General features: G+C 41.8%; 1 protein-coding gene across 1 annotated transcript; it reads left to right on the top strand.

Moving 5' to 3' along the window:
* Positions 1–465: 465 nt before the first annotated feature.
* On the top strand, positions 466–17,196 carry egln2 (egl-9 family hypoxia-inducible factor 2). The gene is made up of 6 exons (XM_080053645.1): positions 466–733; positions 1,378–2,936; positions 13,654–13,773; positions 14,038–14,174; positions 15,418–15,485; positions 15,633–17,196. The coding sequence occupies exons 2-6, from the start codon at positions 1,620–1,622 to the stop codon at positions 15,680–15,682; spliced, it is 1,692 nt and encodes a 563-aa protein (XP_079909771.1). The 5' UTR covers positions 466–733; positions 1,378–1,619; the 3' UTR covers positions 15,683–17,196.
* Positions 17,197–19,787: the final 2,591 nt, after the last annotated feature.

The following is a 19,787-nucleotide window of genomic DNA, read 5'->3' on the forward strand; positions in this document are numbered from 1 at the left end:
GAAGCAACAGATGGATGTGGCATGCCAGTGCTGTGACAATACACTCTGTACCAAATCCCTAATGGGTGACACACTAATCCAGCACCCTAACCCCAGGATATAGAACATATCATACCCAAAACTCACTCACTTTCAATACTGATAGAAATGGTAACACAACATAGAACAGTTGACTGTGTGTGTAAACATAGATACTTTCCTCTTCTGTAAAAAAATAAAAATAAAAAATCTGGGGGGAAAAAATTAAATAGTGACTTTCTAGAAACATTCAGGCCTGTTTCTCTCAGTGAAGTTGAAGGTCGGTTGTAGTAAGCAGGCGGTCACATGGCCAGAGAGAAAGAGAGAGAGAGAGAGAGAGAGAGAGAGAGAGAGAGAGAGAGAGAGAGAGAGAGAGAGAGAGAGAGAGGGGGGGGGGATGTGGGAGGAGGAGACGGAGCGGTGGGGTAGGGGAGACAGTCAGAAAGTGAGGGCACGCTCGCCGACACAACGCAGCAGAGCACTTTTTTATTGTGTTTGGTAACTGAGGGATCCGTTTATCTCCCTACGTTCCGTGGTTGACTTGTAGCCTCTGTGTCAAACCGTCACCACCTCCTGTGCCTTTTTTTATTTATAACCGACAAGAAAATTGGATGGGACGCGCGCACACGGGCAAGACAATCCCGGAAATAACATGCGTACTCTCCGCCTGTCACGTACGCTCACTGTGGATTTGCATCGCTGTAGGCTGCCGTAGGTAAGCACTGTACTGTGGGCTTGTGTAAAGGGACTCGCTATATTGGCGTTAAAACGGCTTATTTTCCGTAGCCTATATTTGAACGCTGTGGAATGTAGCCAATGTTGAAATTTGGTGTGTGATGTTAATGCTCTCTTTTTTTAGAAGGAGGAAACCCCATCACAGATGCTAAGTTAACAAATAGCCAACATATAAGGGGTAGGCTATTTCACGCCAGTCGAACGTGCATAAGCCTGTAATTTAGATGTGTTATTTGCTGACATATTTATAATTCTAGTCTCCTTTTAGTTTATTGTGATTGTTGACTAAAGTGAGTTTTTGTTGGCTTTCATTCCTCAGCATTTCCCCTATATTTTCTTATTAAAGCTATCCAATAATAACGCATAGTCAAGGCGTGCACGTGATTTTGGTTTGATGACAGTCCAACCGCATATGATTATGATGATTAAATAAATAGACAACAGCTGTCCCGTTACGCACTGTTCTCTTGCCCCACTTTAATGTTTTCATAAGAACTAGGCTATATAAAGTCGAGGCGTTTGTTGCAAAATACACTGTCAATGTATTTACTTTATCTCACTGTGACAAGTGGTTCTGCCCTGTGCTATAAATAGGTCTGAAGTATATCGTTTTACTCTCCACAGATATCCCAACACAACCTCAAAATGTTCGCAAGACGGATATCAATCGAAGAAACACGCAACACGGGAGTAGCCTATTCGATTTGACTGATGGGTGAGAAGGGAGAAAGTAGCCGAAGTCTTGGACATGAAACTTCCAGTGGCAGTAGAGATCCTCCCCATCAGAGAAAGCAGCGGCTCGGGCTCAGCTAGAAAATGAGGCGAGGACATGAGCTACGTGCGCATCCAGCAGATGACGAGATGAAATGGAGAGCTTGGGACACACGGACCTTTTAAACCCAAGCTCTTACCGCGTCGCTGCAGTTTCACCCTCGCAGGAGAGAAGTAGTGTGGCAGAGATTCACCAGCACACGTACCGAGCGGACATGGGGCTGAACGGCTTCTGCGCGGCGCCGGTCGGGATGAGCCCAACGGCCGCGGAGTTACTCGCGGGTCTGGCCTCTCAGACCGACTCCCCTGCGATCACAACCCCGACGAAGCAGTCCAAAACCGGCGTGCCGCTCTACAACGGCGGGGTGGTGTCTCCCTCTGCCACCGTGGAGGGCAGCCACTCAGGAGGCGTCTTGGCTCACACGCCAAACGGTTACCCTGCACACATGAAGGGGATGACTGCTGCTGATGGGGTAGCAGCACTCGGCCCTATGTACCCCCTCACCACCAGCAGAGCCTGTATGATGGAGAATGGAGACCGGACAACCCACGAGAAGTGCCCTTTAGCCATGAGAAGGGTCAATGTGGACCTGAAAGCCAGACAGGCTCAACAACAACAGAAACGAAGAGGTGTGGAGCACCAGGACATGGGGTATGCGTCAGGGACCCTTAATGGGCTCATGACAGGAGGGACACCGGGGTTGGGAGGTTCCGTGGACCCGGCCTTTGCTTTGGGGGACGCAGACTTTAAGCGGAGAAGGCTGACTATGGCAGATGGAGGAGGCGTTGCCCACAAATCCTCAGAGGCCTCCAGAGTGGCCCGAGCACTTCCTCCTCCTATCCCACTCACCTGCAGCAACGCTTCCCATAGCGACCAAATTACTTTCAATCCTGTGCACTGTGTCACTACTAATCAATCCCCCTTCACCCCTCCCGCCCCTCATACTAACCAGCAGCACAACAGCAGACAGTATACGATGGTTGTTTCTTCTGCCCCCGGCCAGACGTCCCCCGTGGAGTCTACGGCGGGCATCCCCCAGACCCCACTGCCGCCTTCTCTTTCTGCAGGGGCGGGCTGGTCTGCGGAGCACATAGCCCAGCAGTACATCATCCCCTGCATGAGATACTACGGCATCTGTGTGAAGGACAGTTTCCTGGGCCCTGGGCTGGGCGACAGGGTCCTGGAAGAGGTGGAGGCGCTGAACCGCAGCGGGAAGTTTCGTGGCGGGCAGCTGGTGAGTCAGAAGAGCATCCCCTCCAGGAGCATCAGGGGAGACCAGATCGCCTGGGTGGAGGGACGGGAGCCGGGCTGTCAGAGCATAGGGGCCCTGATGGCTCACATTGACGAGGCCGTCATGCACAGCGCCGCCAACGGACAGCTGGGGGACTGTGTCATCAATGGACGCACTAAGGTAAGAGGAGACGCAGGGGTGGGGGTGGGATGAGGGGTCAGGGTTTGTTTTTTATACAACACACACATACAGAAAGCCACAGAAAGCTCAAAGCTGCGGGCTGACTGAGCCTCCCCCTTTAGAAACTGGCCGTGTGCCCATGGGTTAAGGCCTGTCTGAGATTGCCCCTCCGGTCTCTGCCTTCATAGTTCATTCCACTGGTACAAAGAATTATATAAGAAAAATTAAAAAAATCTCTCAGGCTGTATCTCCTCTGCCATCAACATATTCTCAGGCCTTTGAAGACAGACAACCTTCTCCTATCACTACCTTCACCCTCTGCAAAATATGGTGCTGGCGTGATATGAGAGTGATTTAGTTTGTTTGTTTGTTTGTTTCCTTTATGTCATATCTCATGCCAAACATGCCTGCATGCTTTTCGTTTTAATGTGCCGTGACTACATCGAACGCATGCATCGGTTTCTCTTTTCCACAGATATTTTTTCAAAATAAAACGCCACAGCCTATAACTCTTTACATGCCTCGTCGCCGTATAGTCCAAAGTCAGCCCCTCACAGGAAGGCCTTTCTCTCCTTCCCGCATAACAGCCGTGGAAGTTTGTGTGCAGGACAGAGAGAATGACTATCACCATCCCTATCAGCTGTGAGTTAACCATTACACGCCAGTCTAGACTATTCACCTAACATGGTCTCATAGTTTTAGCAGCCCCCTTTGTTCAATCAAGATTCACAGCATAAGCCGATCCAGATTTCAAAGCAGCAATTGGCATGATTTGAAAATGTTTTTAACCTCAGGTTTTTGATTTATGGTTAATGCAGCTCTAAATGGAAGATTGAAAAATAAAGGATGGTGACATGGTGCGTGTTAAATAATTGATTTTGTAATGCTTTACTTTCTGAACAGGTAAAACTGTGTCAAATCCAGGATGGTCTGTTGATGAGCACTGCTCTGAAAATTAAACAACAGATTGCCACTTCCCATGAGGGAAAGTAGATGGAAGCTGTTACCTGCAAAACGGCAAACCCCGTTTGCTGTATTTGCTTTGAAATACAGCAAATACACACCCACAACCTTGTTCACCCCGCCTGTTCAAAAACCCATGCAGTACCTTGCCTTCGAGATAGTGTTTAAATAGCAACTTGTTGGGCGTACCTCAAATCAGCTGCCTTTGCCCTCTTAAATATGGGCCGACTGAGCTGCTTTCGGGCCTAATCTGTGTCAAAATCGCAGCAAAAAGGTGTTTTTATACATTAGATCTGCACACAAATTCTGCAGTTGTCATAAAAATGATTATAAAATAACTTGAATCTTTTCATGTCATTCTTTGCACAAAATGATTTGAGAGTAGTATCAAGCAGAGTATTGATATGTTTAGTATTAGGAATGTCTGCCTACCGCTGAGTTGCATTCTACACTGTCTCACCTCTGCACTAAGATGTAGAAAGCGCTGTTTATGTCTTGACACTTTGAGCTGCAGCTTCCTTTCATGACTGAAGTGGATTTAATGTGTGAAATCAACAACACATCAAAGCTGTCACCTCAATTCACCTGCTCGTTCTGAAGAAGCCATACTACTCCCTGGCCCGGGGCTTTCCGTTTGCCCTTTGTACATAAAAATATAGATAGATACAGTGATGGAGTGAGCATTATGGGAAGTGGTAGGAAAATAGAAAGATGAGGATCAGGGAGGGGTACATCCCCACAGGAGGTCACTGCGTCTTTTCAGTCCTCCTCCTTGTCAAACAGCAGCACTCCCTTCATTCTTGTTTTTCCTTCATGTTTGTTTTCACACTGACTGTCCTTCTTGTCCTTTACCTCACCTCCCTTTCCCCTTCGTCTTATCGACCCCCTTGTTCTGCACTTGGACAAAATATTTCCCAGCCGTTACCTTGGTAACATGCCCATACAGAGTAGAGCTCCGCATTGTGTATGAAAGAGATGGAAAGAGAGAGAGGGAAGGAGAGGGGCTGGCATACGCCCGAAATATTGCCTAACCAGCGGTAGGGGATATCTCTGTAAAAACCCGGACTTCCTGTTAAGTCAGCAGGGGCCGGGTTCTGCTGCCTGTCAGACTTACTGTAATGTAGGAAGGATTATAGTGATAACACAATCGAAAGGTAATTCAGTTTATACGGTGGAGGCTGAAGGGGAAAAAAAATCTTGTATAATGGGTGAGAGAGAGACAGACAACTTTGCAGCAGTGAAGGAGACACATGCAGGGGGAGGGGAGAGGCTGGGAGTGAGAGTGGAAGCAGTGGGATGGCAGCACCGAGTGAGCGAGAATGAAGGGGCGATGCAGCATAATGTGGATGTCTGCTGCAGCAGCGTGTCCTCAGATGCCCCTCCTAGTGCTCGGTAGTACCACCGTGCAGGCAGGAGCTATTCCACGGACACAAACACAATGCAGCTATACAGACCTTTTAGCTGCCTTGTTTGGAAGGATGGATGGAAAACACAGACTCTATGTATACCAGTTAGGTAAAACAAGGCATTTGAAGACATCAACTTGGACATTAAAAAAGGCTTAATCATGTATTGATACATGTATCAAGAAAGTGATCATCTGACTGATAATGAAAACTTAAACTAAATATGAATATCAAGGGGAAATTAAAATGATACTCTTAAATTGTTGAACCTAAAAGGCACTCCATATACACATTGACATTACATTATACATTAGTATAAAGTACAGTCCTTGTTACCTCATATGGTTTTGATGTAATTTCCATTGTGTTTTGTTGTTGGTCTATGTCAAAACACACTTATACAGTAGTATATGTCATGTTATGTAAAGCATCACACACACAGACACACACACACAGGCGTGCACACACACACACACACACACACACACACACACACGCGCGCACACACACACACACACACTCATATGACACAGTGTTTCTCCATCCCAACACTCTGTGGTGACTCATGCATAATGACTGCTATTGGGGCCAAGGGAGGACTGAGTCATAAGGGCTGAGCACATTTCCCCACTTATTTTTATTATATTTAATAATTTATACACTTTTATGATAAATAACCACTGTAATATAAATACAAGATAATAGAATAACATGCCAAATAGCAAACACAGCAAAAGTAAGTCGCAGGTCCTTCACCCAGTTTTCTTATGTATTTGGGCACCACCGGGCACTACCAACCAACCCATTGACGTCATGGAAACACACACACACACACACACACACACACACACACACACACACACACACACACACACACACACACACACACACACACACACACACACACACACACACACACACACACACACACACACACACACACACACATGTATGTGCTATTACTGTAACCTTTTGGTAAAAAAGTAAACCTACCTTGAACACACATTTATTTTTGTTTCTGTCAGTTTAGACCAAACCAGCGTTGCTTTATGTTGCAGTTACTGTGATCGATAAATGTCTTACAGTAAGAGCATGGGTACATTAGTAGATGAGTGTGAAAGTGGCACTCGCTTGGATCAAATGGTTGTTATTATTGTCCTCAGAAACAATTACAGATTCATACTTTGACCTCACACAATCCGGTGTCACTCCGGTTCCACATAGTCACAGTTAACTTGCCAGTGATATCTCCCATCCAGAAACCCATTATCCCGCCTAGAGAAGCAGTAGTTGAATGTCACTGAATCATGGGCCTAGATATAAACTGGGTGTGACCAAACAGTTCCTCATAATTCAGTTGGATTCCCCCGGACTCGTATCCCATTTTGCTTCTCTCAAATCCAATCTGGTGGGAAAATATTAATAATAACTGATCCTCATTATAGCATGCTCTGTTGTCACCCAGGCTGCTTGTGAGTAATCAGCTGTGGAAATGGAGCAAGATGGCGGTGCTGCTAGACGGTTAGAGTTAGTCAATCAACTGGTTTCAACCCCCACGGGAGATGGCAAACGTCTGAGTGTTTTCCGATGACCAACGAGGGCTCAGGGAGATACCTCACTGCTCTGTTACAGTCTGTTAATACACGATTGTTCCTGAATGTACAATGCAGCAGAGTTTGTGTGGTCGTGTTTATATTTTTCCGTCTGATTTGATCATATTAAATCACGTTTCAGATGTTAGTAGTTTTTTTTTAAGTGCAATTAACACTCAGTTTTATTAGATCACTTAGGCATCTGCCCAGGTGAGAAGCCTTCATCAAGAGCCATCCATTTCTTTATGAAGACTCTGCATCCTCCCATAATCATCCTCATGTTGTTGCTGAATATGCAGGCAGTCTTAATTAAAGTCTGTTGGGGTTCAGTGCCGAAGGTTAAAGTTGGACGCTGGGCCCGGACCCAGACAATGTCTATCAGCTCCAGAGCAGCTGGTCCGTTAGCTGACCCTGTTGAACATCTGATTGGATCTGTGCACTCTCAACTCCTCCATCCCTTCCCTTCTACCTCCTGTTTTTTTTTGCATTTTATACATGAGAGGATTCCCTTCTCCTGTCTATCTTTATCCCACATGCGAGAGTAGCACCCAATAGATGTATCACGCCTGACCTACATTAAATGTTTTTGTTTCTTGGTAACTGTCATTACGCAATTGATTGTTCCTGTAATCAGTCACATTAATTAAGTCATGGCGGGCTGCCGATGATTTTTTTTTTTTTATCGCCATGGGCAATCACTGGCTTGGTGTTACATTACAAAACAATGATCCTAATGGGTTCAACCCAATGAGGTGTAGAGATTTTAAAAGGGTTGGAAAAAATAACACGGATATCAGATTGAAGATTAGACACACTGCTCTTGCATCCATTTAGTATCTTAAACCGCCTTTATTTTACAGCCATTCTTGAGAACCGGGACAAAAGCCCGTCTTGCAAATGTAACTGCTGTTATCTTTAAAAATAAAAATCTTTAAAATTGTAGATGTTATTAGGGATTCAGAATATAATGTCTGGAGCACAATTATCCCCTTAAATTTAATTTTATCATTATTATGTCAAATATATGACACTTGTTATCTTCTCACGACGTTCACAACAGTGTGTCCACAGAGAAGGGTTCAATCATTCATATGCAATAAAACCTATTAATAATGTACTTTAATGATTAAAAATAGCTTTTTTCATCAAAAGCAACACTAATCTCTCATATCAATAAAAACTTTTTTCTACAACACATTCATGTTTTATAAGGTTTCTAAGCGGTGGGACACTTTTTGTCAACACCGTCAGACAATACATTAAAATGTAATAAAATCAGGCAAAATAAGGGGCAGCTTTCACTATGAAGGACCTCTTTTCACATTCTACCTCTGCAGAGTACATTAGAGTCAGACAGGCTCTGAGAAGTGTTGTAGTTTTAGAATATTTGACATTCCAAATCATGAATGTACTGTGTCACAACCATGATATGTCAACACCGACTTACAACAGTTATTTGAAATGTTTCGATCATTTTATTTTTTTGAAGTAGTTCATACTAGCACCTAACATCAACAGAAAAACCAAATGGCTACTAGATAAACTCCATTTGTTTTGTTAAAGAAATGTTAAATATGTCAACACCGGCAGATGTGAACTCCATCAGATTGCCTGTCTGACGGTGGTGACAGGCCAATGACAGAGTTGACATTCAATGTGAAGGCATCATATTTGGGTGGTTTTCAAGTTATTATAATTATATTAAATATAGAAATAGGGTTGAGTTGTTCTAATACTGTATTTATTGAAACTAACAATTTTCTTTTGTCATGGATGATTCTTAAAAAAGTACAGGATGCTGTACATAATGAGGCGATTTGGTGTGAGTCTGTTAGAGCAAGTCTGATTCAAAAACTGTAATGTGAATCTTGAATTAACGTTCAACCAATAATATGCTGTTATAAAGTCACTGTAATTGATTATTCTACGTATTTGATGTTTAAAATGACTACATCTGGGTTTTTGTCACCACCCTGTGATATGTCAAATCCATAAGATTTACTTGTCTCCGTCAGATATACTTGTCAACTCCGTCAGATATGTGTCAACTCCGTCAAATTTTTATTAATTTGCTAATGATATTTCATAGTTGTTGGGGAATGGTTGGTCATATGTGAAAATCTTACCAATCGCCTAATGCTGGGCTTACACTACACGACTTTTCATGCGATTTGACAGTCGCAGACAATCTTCCAATGTCGGACTGAAATCACAGAAGTCGTGCTGGAGTTGTGGCGTGCGCACGTAATCTCAGTCGTTTGGTGTAAAGTGGTCATCCAACCCGATTTTCTTCCCGTCTTGACGTTCCGATATTATCAAACATGTTTGATATTATCGTTAGTCTTAAGGGGTTGGCTCAAGCGAAATGACGCAAACACTGTCACACTCTCGCATGCACCAAGCACGACACAGGAGGAGCGGCATTAGTCGCGACCTGTGTCCGCCTGTGCAGGCACCTATTTCGGACAGTTTTTCCTTGAAGCCTCGGTGGGAGAACCAGGCTGACAGCCGCGCAACCTTAATACTTTACCGTCAAATACAGGGTTAGGGGTTAAAGTTATTGGGGGACGAGATCAGCAAATAAAGATGGTCAAATAACTAAAGGAAGTCCCCCTGCTCGGAATATTGAATTAGGCTAACCTTTTTTTAATTAAATAATCACTATCGCGTTTGCGGAAATAATATTAATCTCAAAAGGAATCTAGTCTGTCCCCCTGTATTTTCAAAATCTCACTCTGTGACTGATAACTAATGTGTCTTCAGGTGTGAGTTGATTGTCTTTAGATGTAGAGGGTTTCAGTCTTCAGTCTTTTCAAAGTCTTTTAAAAGTCCTCTAGTGAAATTGGAAACACATCTTGATTGCTGTTTTAAAGTAAACATTCTATTACACAGTTCAACTAAAGAACGTAGAGGAAAATCGATATAAAAATGTATATTCATATGCATTTTGAAAATATTTTTTGTGGCCTTTAAAGTATTTACCAAGACTGACAATTGTCAGTCTTGGTAAATACTTGTGATCACAATACATCTCATGGGTCTAGCATAAAGTATGGGAAAATTAATTTGTGTTTTTGGTCTCTGATGGTGTTGACACAAAATAAGGAATGGCAAGGTAAAAAGACTATTTTGATAAAAACTAAAAAAGCTGGAAGGTTGTATCAAAGCGTAGCTCAGTAGCTTAGTATATGTTGGATACATACATGTAGTTTAATTTGCCTAAACATAGGGTTTGTGTTTTTTCAACATTGCACCCTGTTTTGTCCCACTTCTCAGGAATCACTGATATTACATCTTTGTGACAGGGGTTTGTATGAAATAAAAATTCACGTAGGAGACTTTAAAAAAGAACAGCAACATCTACTTCTAGGTGCGTGTTTCCAGTTTTTATTTAAACCCCACTACCCTCCTTACAACCACACATAGGTTCGTCCCCTCGCGCGTTCTCCTTGACAAGCAGTAATGGATGTATTTGTTCAAGCGTATCTAGCCCTCTCGCCACCCCCCTCCCTCCACCATCATTCCCCTTATCAGAAAATGTGTGCAGCATAGGAGTTTATTTTTGTTTTCATCCAGAACAGCCTGTTCTGCCAGCCCCGGCCATCACCTTGACAGCGCAGATATCTGCGCAGCCAAACGATACCATTGGGCCATTAATGCTGGTGCCTGGCAGACAGATGGTTCCTGCCAATTAGACTTTAACTTAGTGTGGGCACAGAATGATCTAGGCAGAGATGAAAGAATGACAGATAGGATCAAGACATGTTGTGTCATGCTGTGTGACTGAACGTTGTGTGTGTGTGTGTGTGTGTGTGTGTATGTGTGTGTGTGTAAGCTACTGACAGAAGGATATTGAAACAATGAGTCTGTATATGAAACTGGTTTGAATACTATTGATGTGCGAGGTATTCACGTCATTCAATTGTTTTAATGACTGGGGTTGGTTTATGTTTTATAATGAATAACAAGACTCCTGCTAAATGATATGCCTGTGGTGTGGAAGCTTTGAGCAGTACATTTTTGCAAGTTTGTTTGTGTGTGTTAATGTGTGTTATGTGTTTATGCTGCAGGCTAGGGCAGAGTCTGGCGTGGCATATTACATGTTAATTGTAGTTAATTGCAGTTGTTATGGCTTTTACTAGCTTGAGAAAAGCTGTTTGCTGGGAAAAACACACTTCCTTAAATGCACACCCACCAAAAATAATCAATCTCAGCCTTATACTGTATGTGTATGGACAAAATCCATTCATAAACATGTTATGTCTTTGTTACATTTCATAAAAGACTTATATTGTACTTGAACCCTTAAGAATGACAGTTTGTGATGCACACCATGCACATCTACATTGGGGAAAACATTTACCAATGTGGCAAATGAGAATATGGATCAGTAAGCAGGAAATAAATAGCATGATTTGACAAGATGCAACCAATAAGATTTGACTATGTACATTTTTAGTTGAGGTCACCCCTACTATACATTAGTACCTGATGAATGCTTTACACTTTAGATAGGGGGATGCAAAAAGGTTTGTAAATAACTCATTCATAATTGACTAATGATTTGTCAATGAGAATTTCATGATTTACTAAAAGTTTTATAGATGACTTACACATTTGTGATATGTTAAAATAGCACTTGTTGTCAAACATCTACAAATATATATGAATGTGTGTAAATCATTAGTTCATCATAATCTAATGAATTATATATTACTTCTAAATCACTTATTAATGAACATCATTATAAAGTGTTACCAAATATCCTCTTTGCCCAAAAGCGTCTCTATCGATACAAGAAACAGTATCAGGTGTGTTATCAGTCTGGTAACAGCAGCAACAGCATATCACTTTTGAACATGACACTAACAGTATGGTGCTAAAAGCAGAGGACTCTGTGGGCTTTTTTACTGTTGTGATAAGTTGTGAGTTAGCAAGTCTATGTTCTTATGTATTTTAGCCATCTGAAATTCTAGTCTGGACATCAATTGGAACTTTGAATTTTTTTTTATGAATACTGAATTAGTTTCTGTTGTTAAAAACAATAATAAGCATTTGAAATGCATTTGGAGATTTTTTTTAAGAATTTGAAACTACAAAATCTTACATTTTAAAAACATTGCTCCATAGCAGGACTTACTATAAAAGTCACAAATCAAATCAGTTTTATTTGTATAGCCCAATATCACAATATAGGCATTTGCCTCAATGGGCTTTACATTCCGTGCACAGTATGACTCCCTCTGCCCTTAGACCCTAGGATGAGAAAAAAAAAACTCCCAGTAAAAAACCCTTTACCCGGAAAAAATCAGGTTACGTGCTTATGTTTTTTTTAAGATCATCATGTGTATGTATGTACTTTTCTTTCTTCTTCATGTACATTTGATACCTTTATTTTGACACAGCGGGTCTTGTTGTCAGTTGGAGCCTGGAGCAAGAGGTCCAGAGGTTAATGAGCTCTGACTGCGAGCGTTGGTCAGTAATGAGAGCTGACTATGGCAGCCGAACAGAGTCACACAACACAACACAACACAACTCACTTGGCTGTGAATTTGGAGGGAGTAGGAGAAGGGCAGCACGTTCTACGACCAAGGTCCAACTGCTCCAAACTTTCCGTAACATTTATTTGGGGTATACCAACAAAAAAACATGTATTTGTCTTAGAAATTTATTTCAGCGTTGTTTGATTTTTCTCTGGGTTACGACTCTTTCGCTGTAGAACTAAAGCTTGAATGATAGCTGGAATGATAGCGTCAGGCAAGGTAACTGATACTGCAGTAGTGCAGAACCTGTTAGTCATGAATGATAGTGTCCCAGAACAGAGCTGAAGGGATGCAGTGACTCCGATATTGTAACTTTAGCTTCCCATTCAACATAGTATAAGTCATGACGGTGACAGTATCTTCCCTTTGAGGTCGGCCTGGAGAGATAAAACAGAAGTTATTACTCTACATACCACCGACTATCATCACCTTGAATCTCTCTCTGTCAGCTTGTGTCAGTCAGTATGTGAATCAGCTGTAAAGCGTCGTCTCAGCAGAGCAGGAAAAGACTGAATGCTTGCTGATACATATGGTGAAGGCTGTTAGGGAATTATTTGCACAACTCCTGCATTAAAACTTGAGCATGTTTCCCTGGTTCAGACTGACCTGTCACAGTGACAAAAGGCTGGTTTTAGCCCTTGATGCAGCACATAGTATAGTCACATTGTCCCATAGCGGTCCTAGGCCTGGAATGGGCATTGACTGGAGAGCTCCGGACTCCCCAGAGAAAGCAGCACTCTCCTGCTTCACAGCCTCCCAACACAGACGTCAAGCAACAGGGAGAAATACCAGCGCAAGACCATTGTTTGAACGTGGATACTCTATCTGCAGATCGTTTAGTAGCTGGGAACAACACACGGCTGAACTCTGACACTTTTTTCTCTGCTCCTTCTCCCTCTCGTGACAGTGTGTGTTTCACAAAAAAAATCACATTATGTAATTGGTATGTAAGGCATGCAAGTATAGGCCACCTGGAAAACAGTTTAAGTAGTGATAGGAAACAGCCAGGATGACACAATTAACTTCTAAAGGCAAGCTGCAGGAAGGAGATTATCACATAAAGGAAATACATACCTTTAGTCCCTGCCATATTCACCTCCATCTTTTGTCAAAATGACAGTGTTTTTCGTGATGATGATCAAGTGATTTTTTTCTTAATGTTCTGAGATAGACACAAATGCACATCTAACAATCCCATTTCTTCTGTTTTCAGGCCATGGTTGCATGTTACCCGGGGAACGGGGCAGGATACGTCCGCCATGTCGACAACCCAAACGGTGATGGACGCTGCATCACGTGTATTTACTATCTCAACAAGAACTGGGACGTCAAGGTACATTTATATGCTCAATATTGGTTTCATTTAGAAAATATTTAAAAAATATTTTTAACCTCACTTTCAGAGAATCTAAGTCAAGTCACAATGTCTATGTGACTTATTGGTGAAGTCAAAGCAAACGCTGTCTAGTCATAGGCTACAGTGTGTGGAACTAGTATCCTGCAACTTGACCTCTATGGCCTTTCAATGTGACAGTCATTTCTTCTTTCTTTCATTTACTGTTACATTTTCTATGTAACATGTGTGCACGTTATGCAGAACCAAGGAGGGCTGCTGCAGATCTACCCTGAGGGCAAAAATGTGGTCGCCAACATTGAACCACTGTTTGACCGGCTGCTCATCTTCTGGTCTGACCGCAGGAACCCACATGAAGTCAAGCCAGCCTACGCCACACGGTTAGTAGCTCTTAAGCTCGCTGGAGTCTTGTAGACACAGTACTCGCAAACAGGCTCACAAACCCATTAAAGCCATGCCATTATTTTATATTGCATTGCAAGAGACAGGGCAAGTATATTTTATTACCCACTAAACTCTAAATACATTCACATTCATTTTAACACGGTGTTAATGGCACATACATGAACCCTTTCACTTCCGCATGTCTCCTCCTCTCATCTCCCCTCTCTCCTCTCCATCTTACTGCTGGGGGCCGAGGTGGAGCCAGAGGCAGGAAGTATGTGTTTCCTGAGGGTCGAGGTGGGAGGGAGACGGGAGGAAGGTTCCATTGCAAAGGCTCGTGCTGGAGAGGCACAGACATGAGAGACAGGAATAAACAACACAGCCCCACAGGAGGGACTACACACTGTCTGAGATTAACCCTCTGCTATCCTGGACATCTGCGGCTAAATATTGGACGAATAATTTAGATTTACAGTACTTTTTTTTAATCTGCTGTTTCTTGCTGGGCCTAAATTGATGTTAGTTTCATAGACCAATTTTCTCCCATTGATCAGTTTTTTTCCCCCCAGGGAGATGTCTTTAAACCTCCTACGAGGAACTTTAAATGTTAATGTAACATTCATTTTTCCTCTGATGATCATAAATGATCTGTCACAGCAAACAAACAATTTTTATATAGTTATTATTGTTTGGTTTGGGTATGATCTCCCGGGAACTTAGACAAACGATATATGGCTGACAGACCAGGATATTCTGTGTTTATGAACGGTTCTCAATCAAAGATTGCATTGTTTCAACATAGTCATATAACCGTTATTAATCTTACATAGTCACATATTATCATCAACTTATCACGGTGCACCATGCAGTCTCTCTCTCTCTCTCTCCATTTCAACTGCCACGGACACACTCTTGGGCACTGTTGTCGTAAATAAGAAAAATACTGCTTTTGTCCAAAGGTGCCGCTAGAATCAACAGAAACGGAAAGTTCCTCATAGCTACTTATACAAATATACAGTTTTTTACACAGTTACCAAGCTACATTTAGGCGTGAATATACAAACAATTTTACCCATTTGACCAAATTAAACTAAGATTAACCCTTTTCATACCAGTTTTGGTTTAACCGTCACTAGAAAACGGCTCAATATTCTCGAGCAGGTATTGCATCGACAAAAGAGATTAGCTCTTGTGTCTTCGTGTTATTAAGACCTCTTTTCCTTGTCTCTTGTCTTACAGCTATGCCATCACAGTCTGGTACTTTGATGCCAAAGAGAGGGCTGAAGCTAAAGAGAAGTACAGATTGGGTAAGCTATACTCTGTTAGTTCAATGTCAGTTTCTCTTAACTTTGTTCACTTTTTTTAAAACTCTGTATCACCTCTGGTTATATATTTATCACACTGAATATTGTATGTGACTTACATGCTCTTTCTCAATTCCCTTGTATCCATAGCCACGGGGCAGAAAGGTGTCGAAGTGCCTGTCACCCAAAGCAGGAAATAGATCTCGTCTTATCACTGGAGAGCACTCCGGACGTTTTATGTGCCTTCCTGAAGCCCTAATGGACAAAGTGAGACACTGTTAAATTGCTCAGTCGTCATCACTGCAGCTCAGTGCCACTTTAACAGTGTCAGCTGTCAGATTCACCTAATGATGCAATGTTTTCCTGTCATGCCGATTGCTGATTGAAGACAGTGCAGATATAGAGCACAACGGACTGGATCGTTTGGCTGATCGTGAGATTGGGATTAAGGGCCCTAGGCAAAAGAGGAAATAAATAACTTGACGTTTCTCTGAATCATGTGTGAAGAAAACAAACTGAAAAGAAAGTGACTCTTGCCTTTGCTGCAGTGGTGCTTGTTATCAGTGATGTTGTGATGTATTGAGAAAACACTGTTTGACTCTTCTCTGGTGTGACTTTCAATTCAAACCCTTTGAGTATGACTCACGAGGGCGCAAAGAGGAAATCAAGGGCGAGGGTTGTCCCTGAAATCCCTTTATTCACCTGGTCTGTGATGTGGGTCAGTGTGTATGTACGTCACTGTCAAGACAGTGGCCCAGAAAAAAAACAGACCCTGACATCAAGTGAATGTCGGCCTAGGTACAGTGCAAAGTGTCGCCCTATGGAAATCATTCAGTCAGTCCTGGCTCAAGCACAACATCTTAACATTACAGGGACGTACATTACTTATAAAACTTGCATGAGGACAACCGTACACAGCAGTTTTATATGATATAGCACACTAAGTACAGTTAGGGAAGTGTTCCAGGACTTTATTACAATATCTGGCTACAACTTCACTTAACATCACTTAATGATCCTGCATGGACGTTTCTTTTGTTCGTTTAAAAAAAAAAAAAATCTTTGGAGTTGAAATGTGTGAAAATTATTTTTAAAGACTGTACCTAGACAAGAAGATGTTTTTTTATTTACGTAACTGACGTGCAGTGCTTTCTGTATGACTGAAATACACGGATCATACTTGAGACACACAAGAGACGTGCTGTCCACTGACAGGGGTCAAAACAGGGTCGAATGAAAAAGAGGGTGTGTTTACTTTGTGTGTGTGTGTGTGTGTGTGTGTGTGTGTGTGTGTGTGTGTGTGTGTGTGTGTGTGTGTGTGTGTGTGAGAGAGAGAGAGAGAAAGAGAGAGAGAGATATAGTGTGTTTGCTTGTGTCTGTTCATTAGCCTGTATGCACAGCCGGCCTTGAGTCATATCTGTTCTTAACAAGATGGAAACAGAATGTCACCTTGTGCTCAAAGAAACATACACCCTCACCTGCACAATTAAGATCTACGGTAAAAAGCACAAGGTCAAAACGACTGCCCGCTTATGTGTGGATCAAATAGGGTTGCAGGTGTTGTCTCAGTGCATTTTAGATTGGTTAAAGCGAAGGTTGTTTTACAAAGCACTTTATTGTTTGAAATACCATGTGTGAATGATGAAAAAGGGGAAAAAAATAGATTAATGCTTTTTACGCTGTGGGTAATATAGTGATTCAAATGCAATAGAAACTAAAACAATGAGGAAAAATGGAAATCGTTTGCCTGTTTCTTTTTTTGTATTTAATAATAATGGATTGGATTTATATAGCGCTTTTCAAGGCACTCAAAGACGCTTTACAGGGTTCCAGGTTCCATTCATTCACACACAGTCATACTGGTGGTGGTAAACTACCATAGTAGCCACAGCTGCCCTGGGGCAGACTGACGGAAGCGTGGCTGCCATTCAGCGCCTACAGCCCCTCCGACCACCACCTCAAACATACAGCAGTCATACACATTCACACGAGGCAAGGTGGGTGAAGTGTCTTTCCCAAGGGCACACCAACCATGACACTGGCGGCAGGGCGGGGATCGAACCGCCAACCCTTGGATCATTGGCCAACCCGCTTAACCACCTGAGCCACGGTTGCATTTAATTAAAACCTCCCTGTTTTTTTACACAAAAAATCTATTATTGACGATGATTTTGTCAAGATTTTGAGACCTATTTTTCAGGTTAAAAACAAAACAACTCTAATGAACATAGCCACATGCTTTTGATTATTTAAGTATGACCAGTTAATTGAGAAGAAGTTGGTACAAAACTGCTTTGAGTTTGATTTTCTTTCCAACCACAAATTCCAGTACTACGGCCAGTATACACAGTTTTTGGACACAAAGTGGGATAGCATTGTCCAAATCCATGGGTGTTTGTTGGATTTATTGTCAGATTTAAATGATCAATTAAAGAACCAGACTTGAGTTTATGTGGCCCAGCAGGGGTTTGAAAACCCTACAAGTTAATGCAAATGTTTTGAGTAGTTTATATTGAGGATTATGACTCGCCAGCACATGGTTGCAAAGGAGAAGAAAACAGACTACAAAATAGAAAGTGTATTTTAAAATGTCTCAACATAATGGATAGGCCTGACAGATTAATTATTCAAGAGGACACAAGATCATGCATGTGTTTTAATGTGTAGATTTTCTCGGGTTAAGTTTAAATGTAGGCCTCCAGTAAAGGCAACTTCCCAAAGCACAAGAGAAAGATAACTTATGGTCAGAATTCTGGTCACCAGGGGGCAGAATAGCTCTACAATAAGCTGACAGGTACGCAGCCACTTAACATTTTTTATGAACTTTAGCTAGCTAGCACTATCTCAACTTTTACTTGCCTACTAACTCACCTGGCTGACACGGAGCAATGTCATCATCCCGTTGGTGTTGTCTTTTTGGCAACCAAACAAATGTTTGCAACCACAAATGTAAGTAAAATATTACTTTTTATTTTATTTGTATCTTTGTGTTGGTCTCTCCACCAACAAATAATGGAGCTGCTAAACTAGTTGTTTGCTAACATGGAAATAAGCTTGAAGAGGGAAACAAACTAAACCCTTATGCCAAAACAATTAACTAAAAGAGGCTGAACACTGGTAGGCCAGTCAATAGGAAATAATCAACAATTTGCCTATAAAAATTGATTCGATGTTTGAGTAATCTATTAACCAAAAATGCCAAGCATATGGAAATGTCCTAATTCTATTTGTGTAGTATCTTGGCTTTTGGACTGTTTGTCAGAAACAACAATCAATTTAGAGTAAACACCTTGTGTTATGGGAAATTTTGATGCGTAGCTAGTTTATCCATTTCCCCAAATGTCACTGCTGTTAACTGACAACAAAACAATAAGCAACTGATAAATGTATAGGCCTAATGGGAATTGAACACACACACACACACACACACACACACACACACACACACACACACACACACACACACACACAAACACACACAAACAAACACAAGCAAATACATAAACAGGAAATATTTGACATGCATGGCAAAGAAATCACACTGATGACATTGCAACAATATTAACACAACAGGCATTGCTAAAATAAACAGTCCCTCTGTACACTGATTCACAAAGTAATGAAATACATCAGCAAATTCACACACATGCTTTACATTTTCGGCTTGTTTTTTTTCACAAATAGGACCAAACCTTTCAAATGTCAAATGTAAATAATTGGAAACAACGGCACAAAAACAAAAACCTTTCCTAAATAAAATAGTCTTAAATTGGCAAAATGTTGCCAATTGGAATAGGCTACTGTGAGAATAAATTATAGCTCTGCCAGTGCTCAGATTTTTCAGGAAAAGAAGAACATTTTATTTGTATCTGATTCATTTGTGCGTGTGTGTTTGTGTGTGTGTCCAAAAAACAAAACAGTTAAATGAAATTCCCCTTTGTCCATGTAAGTTCAGACAGTTGCATGGCAAATGTATCTGTTTTGCTGTCGTCTTCCACCTTGTGGCGTAATTCGGTAATTCCCTCATAGAAGTTCAGGTCTGCTTCTTCCTGTAGTGTCATGTTTAACCACCAGAGGTCAGAACGTCATATAAAAAGTATTCATGTGTGAACTACTGTAGCCTATGTGAATGGGACTCTGTGGAGTTTTCTTTGAAGTCAGCTATGCTTGCAATGTCTCCCTCACTCTGCATGCACAAACCAACACACATGATGTATTGAAAGTATTAGCAGGTGCACTCAAAACCATGTGCTCTTACATAATGGAAACACAGTCTGACCCTGTTCGGCGCCCTTCAATGCTGTA

Source organism: Ammodytes marinus (genome assembly GCF_949987685.1).
Source record: "Ammodytes marinus genome assembly, chromosome: 3".
Classification (NCBI taxonomy): Eukaryota; Metazoa; Chordata; class Actinopteri; order Uranoscopiformes; family Ammodytidae; genus Ammodytes; species Ammodytes marinus.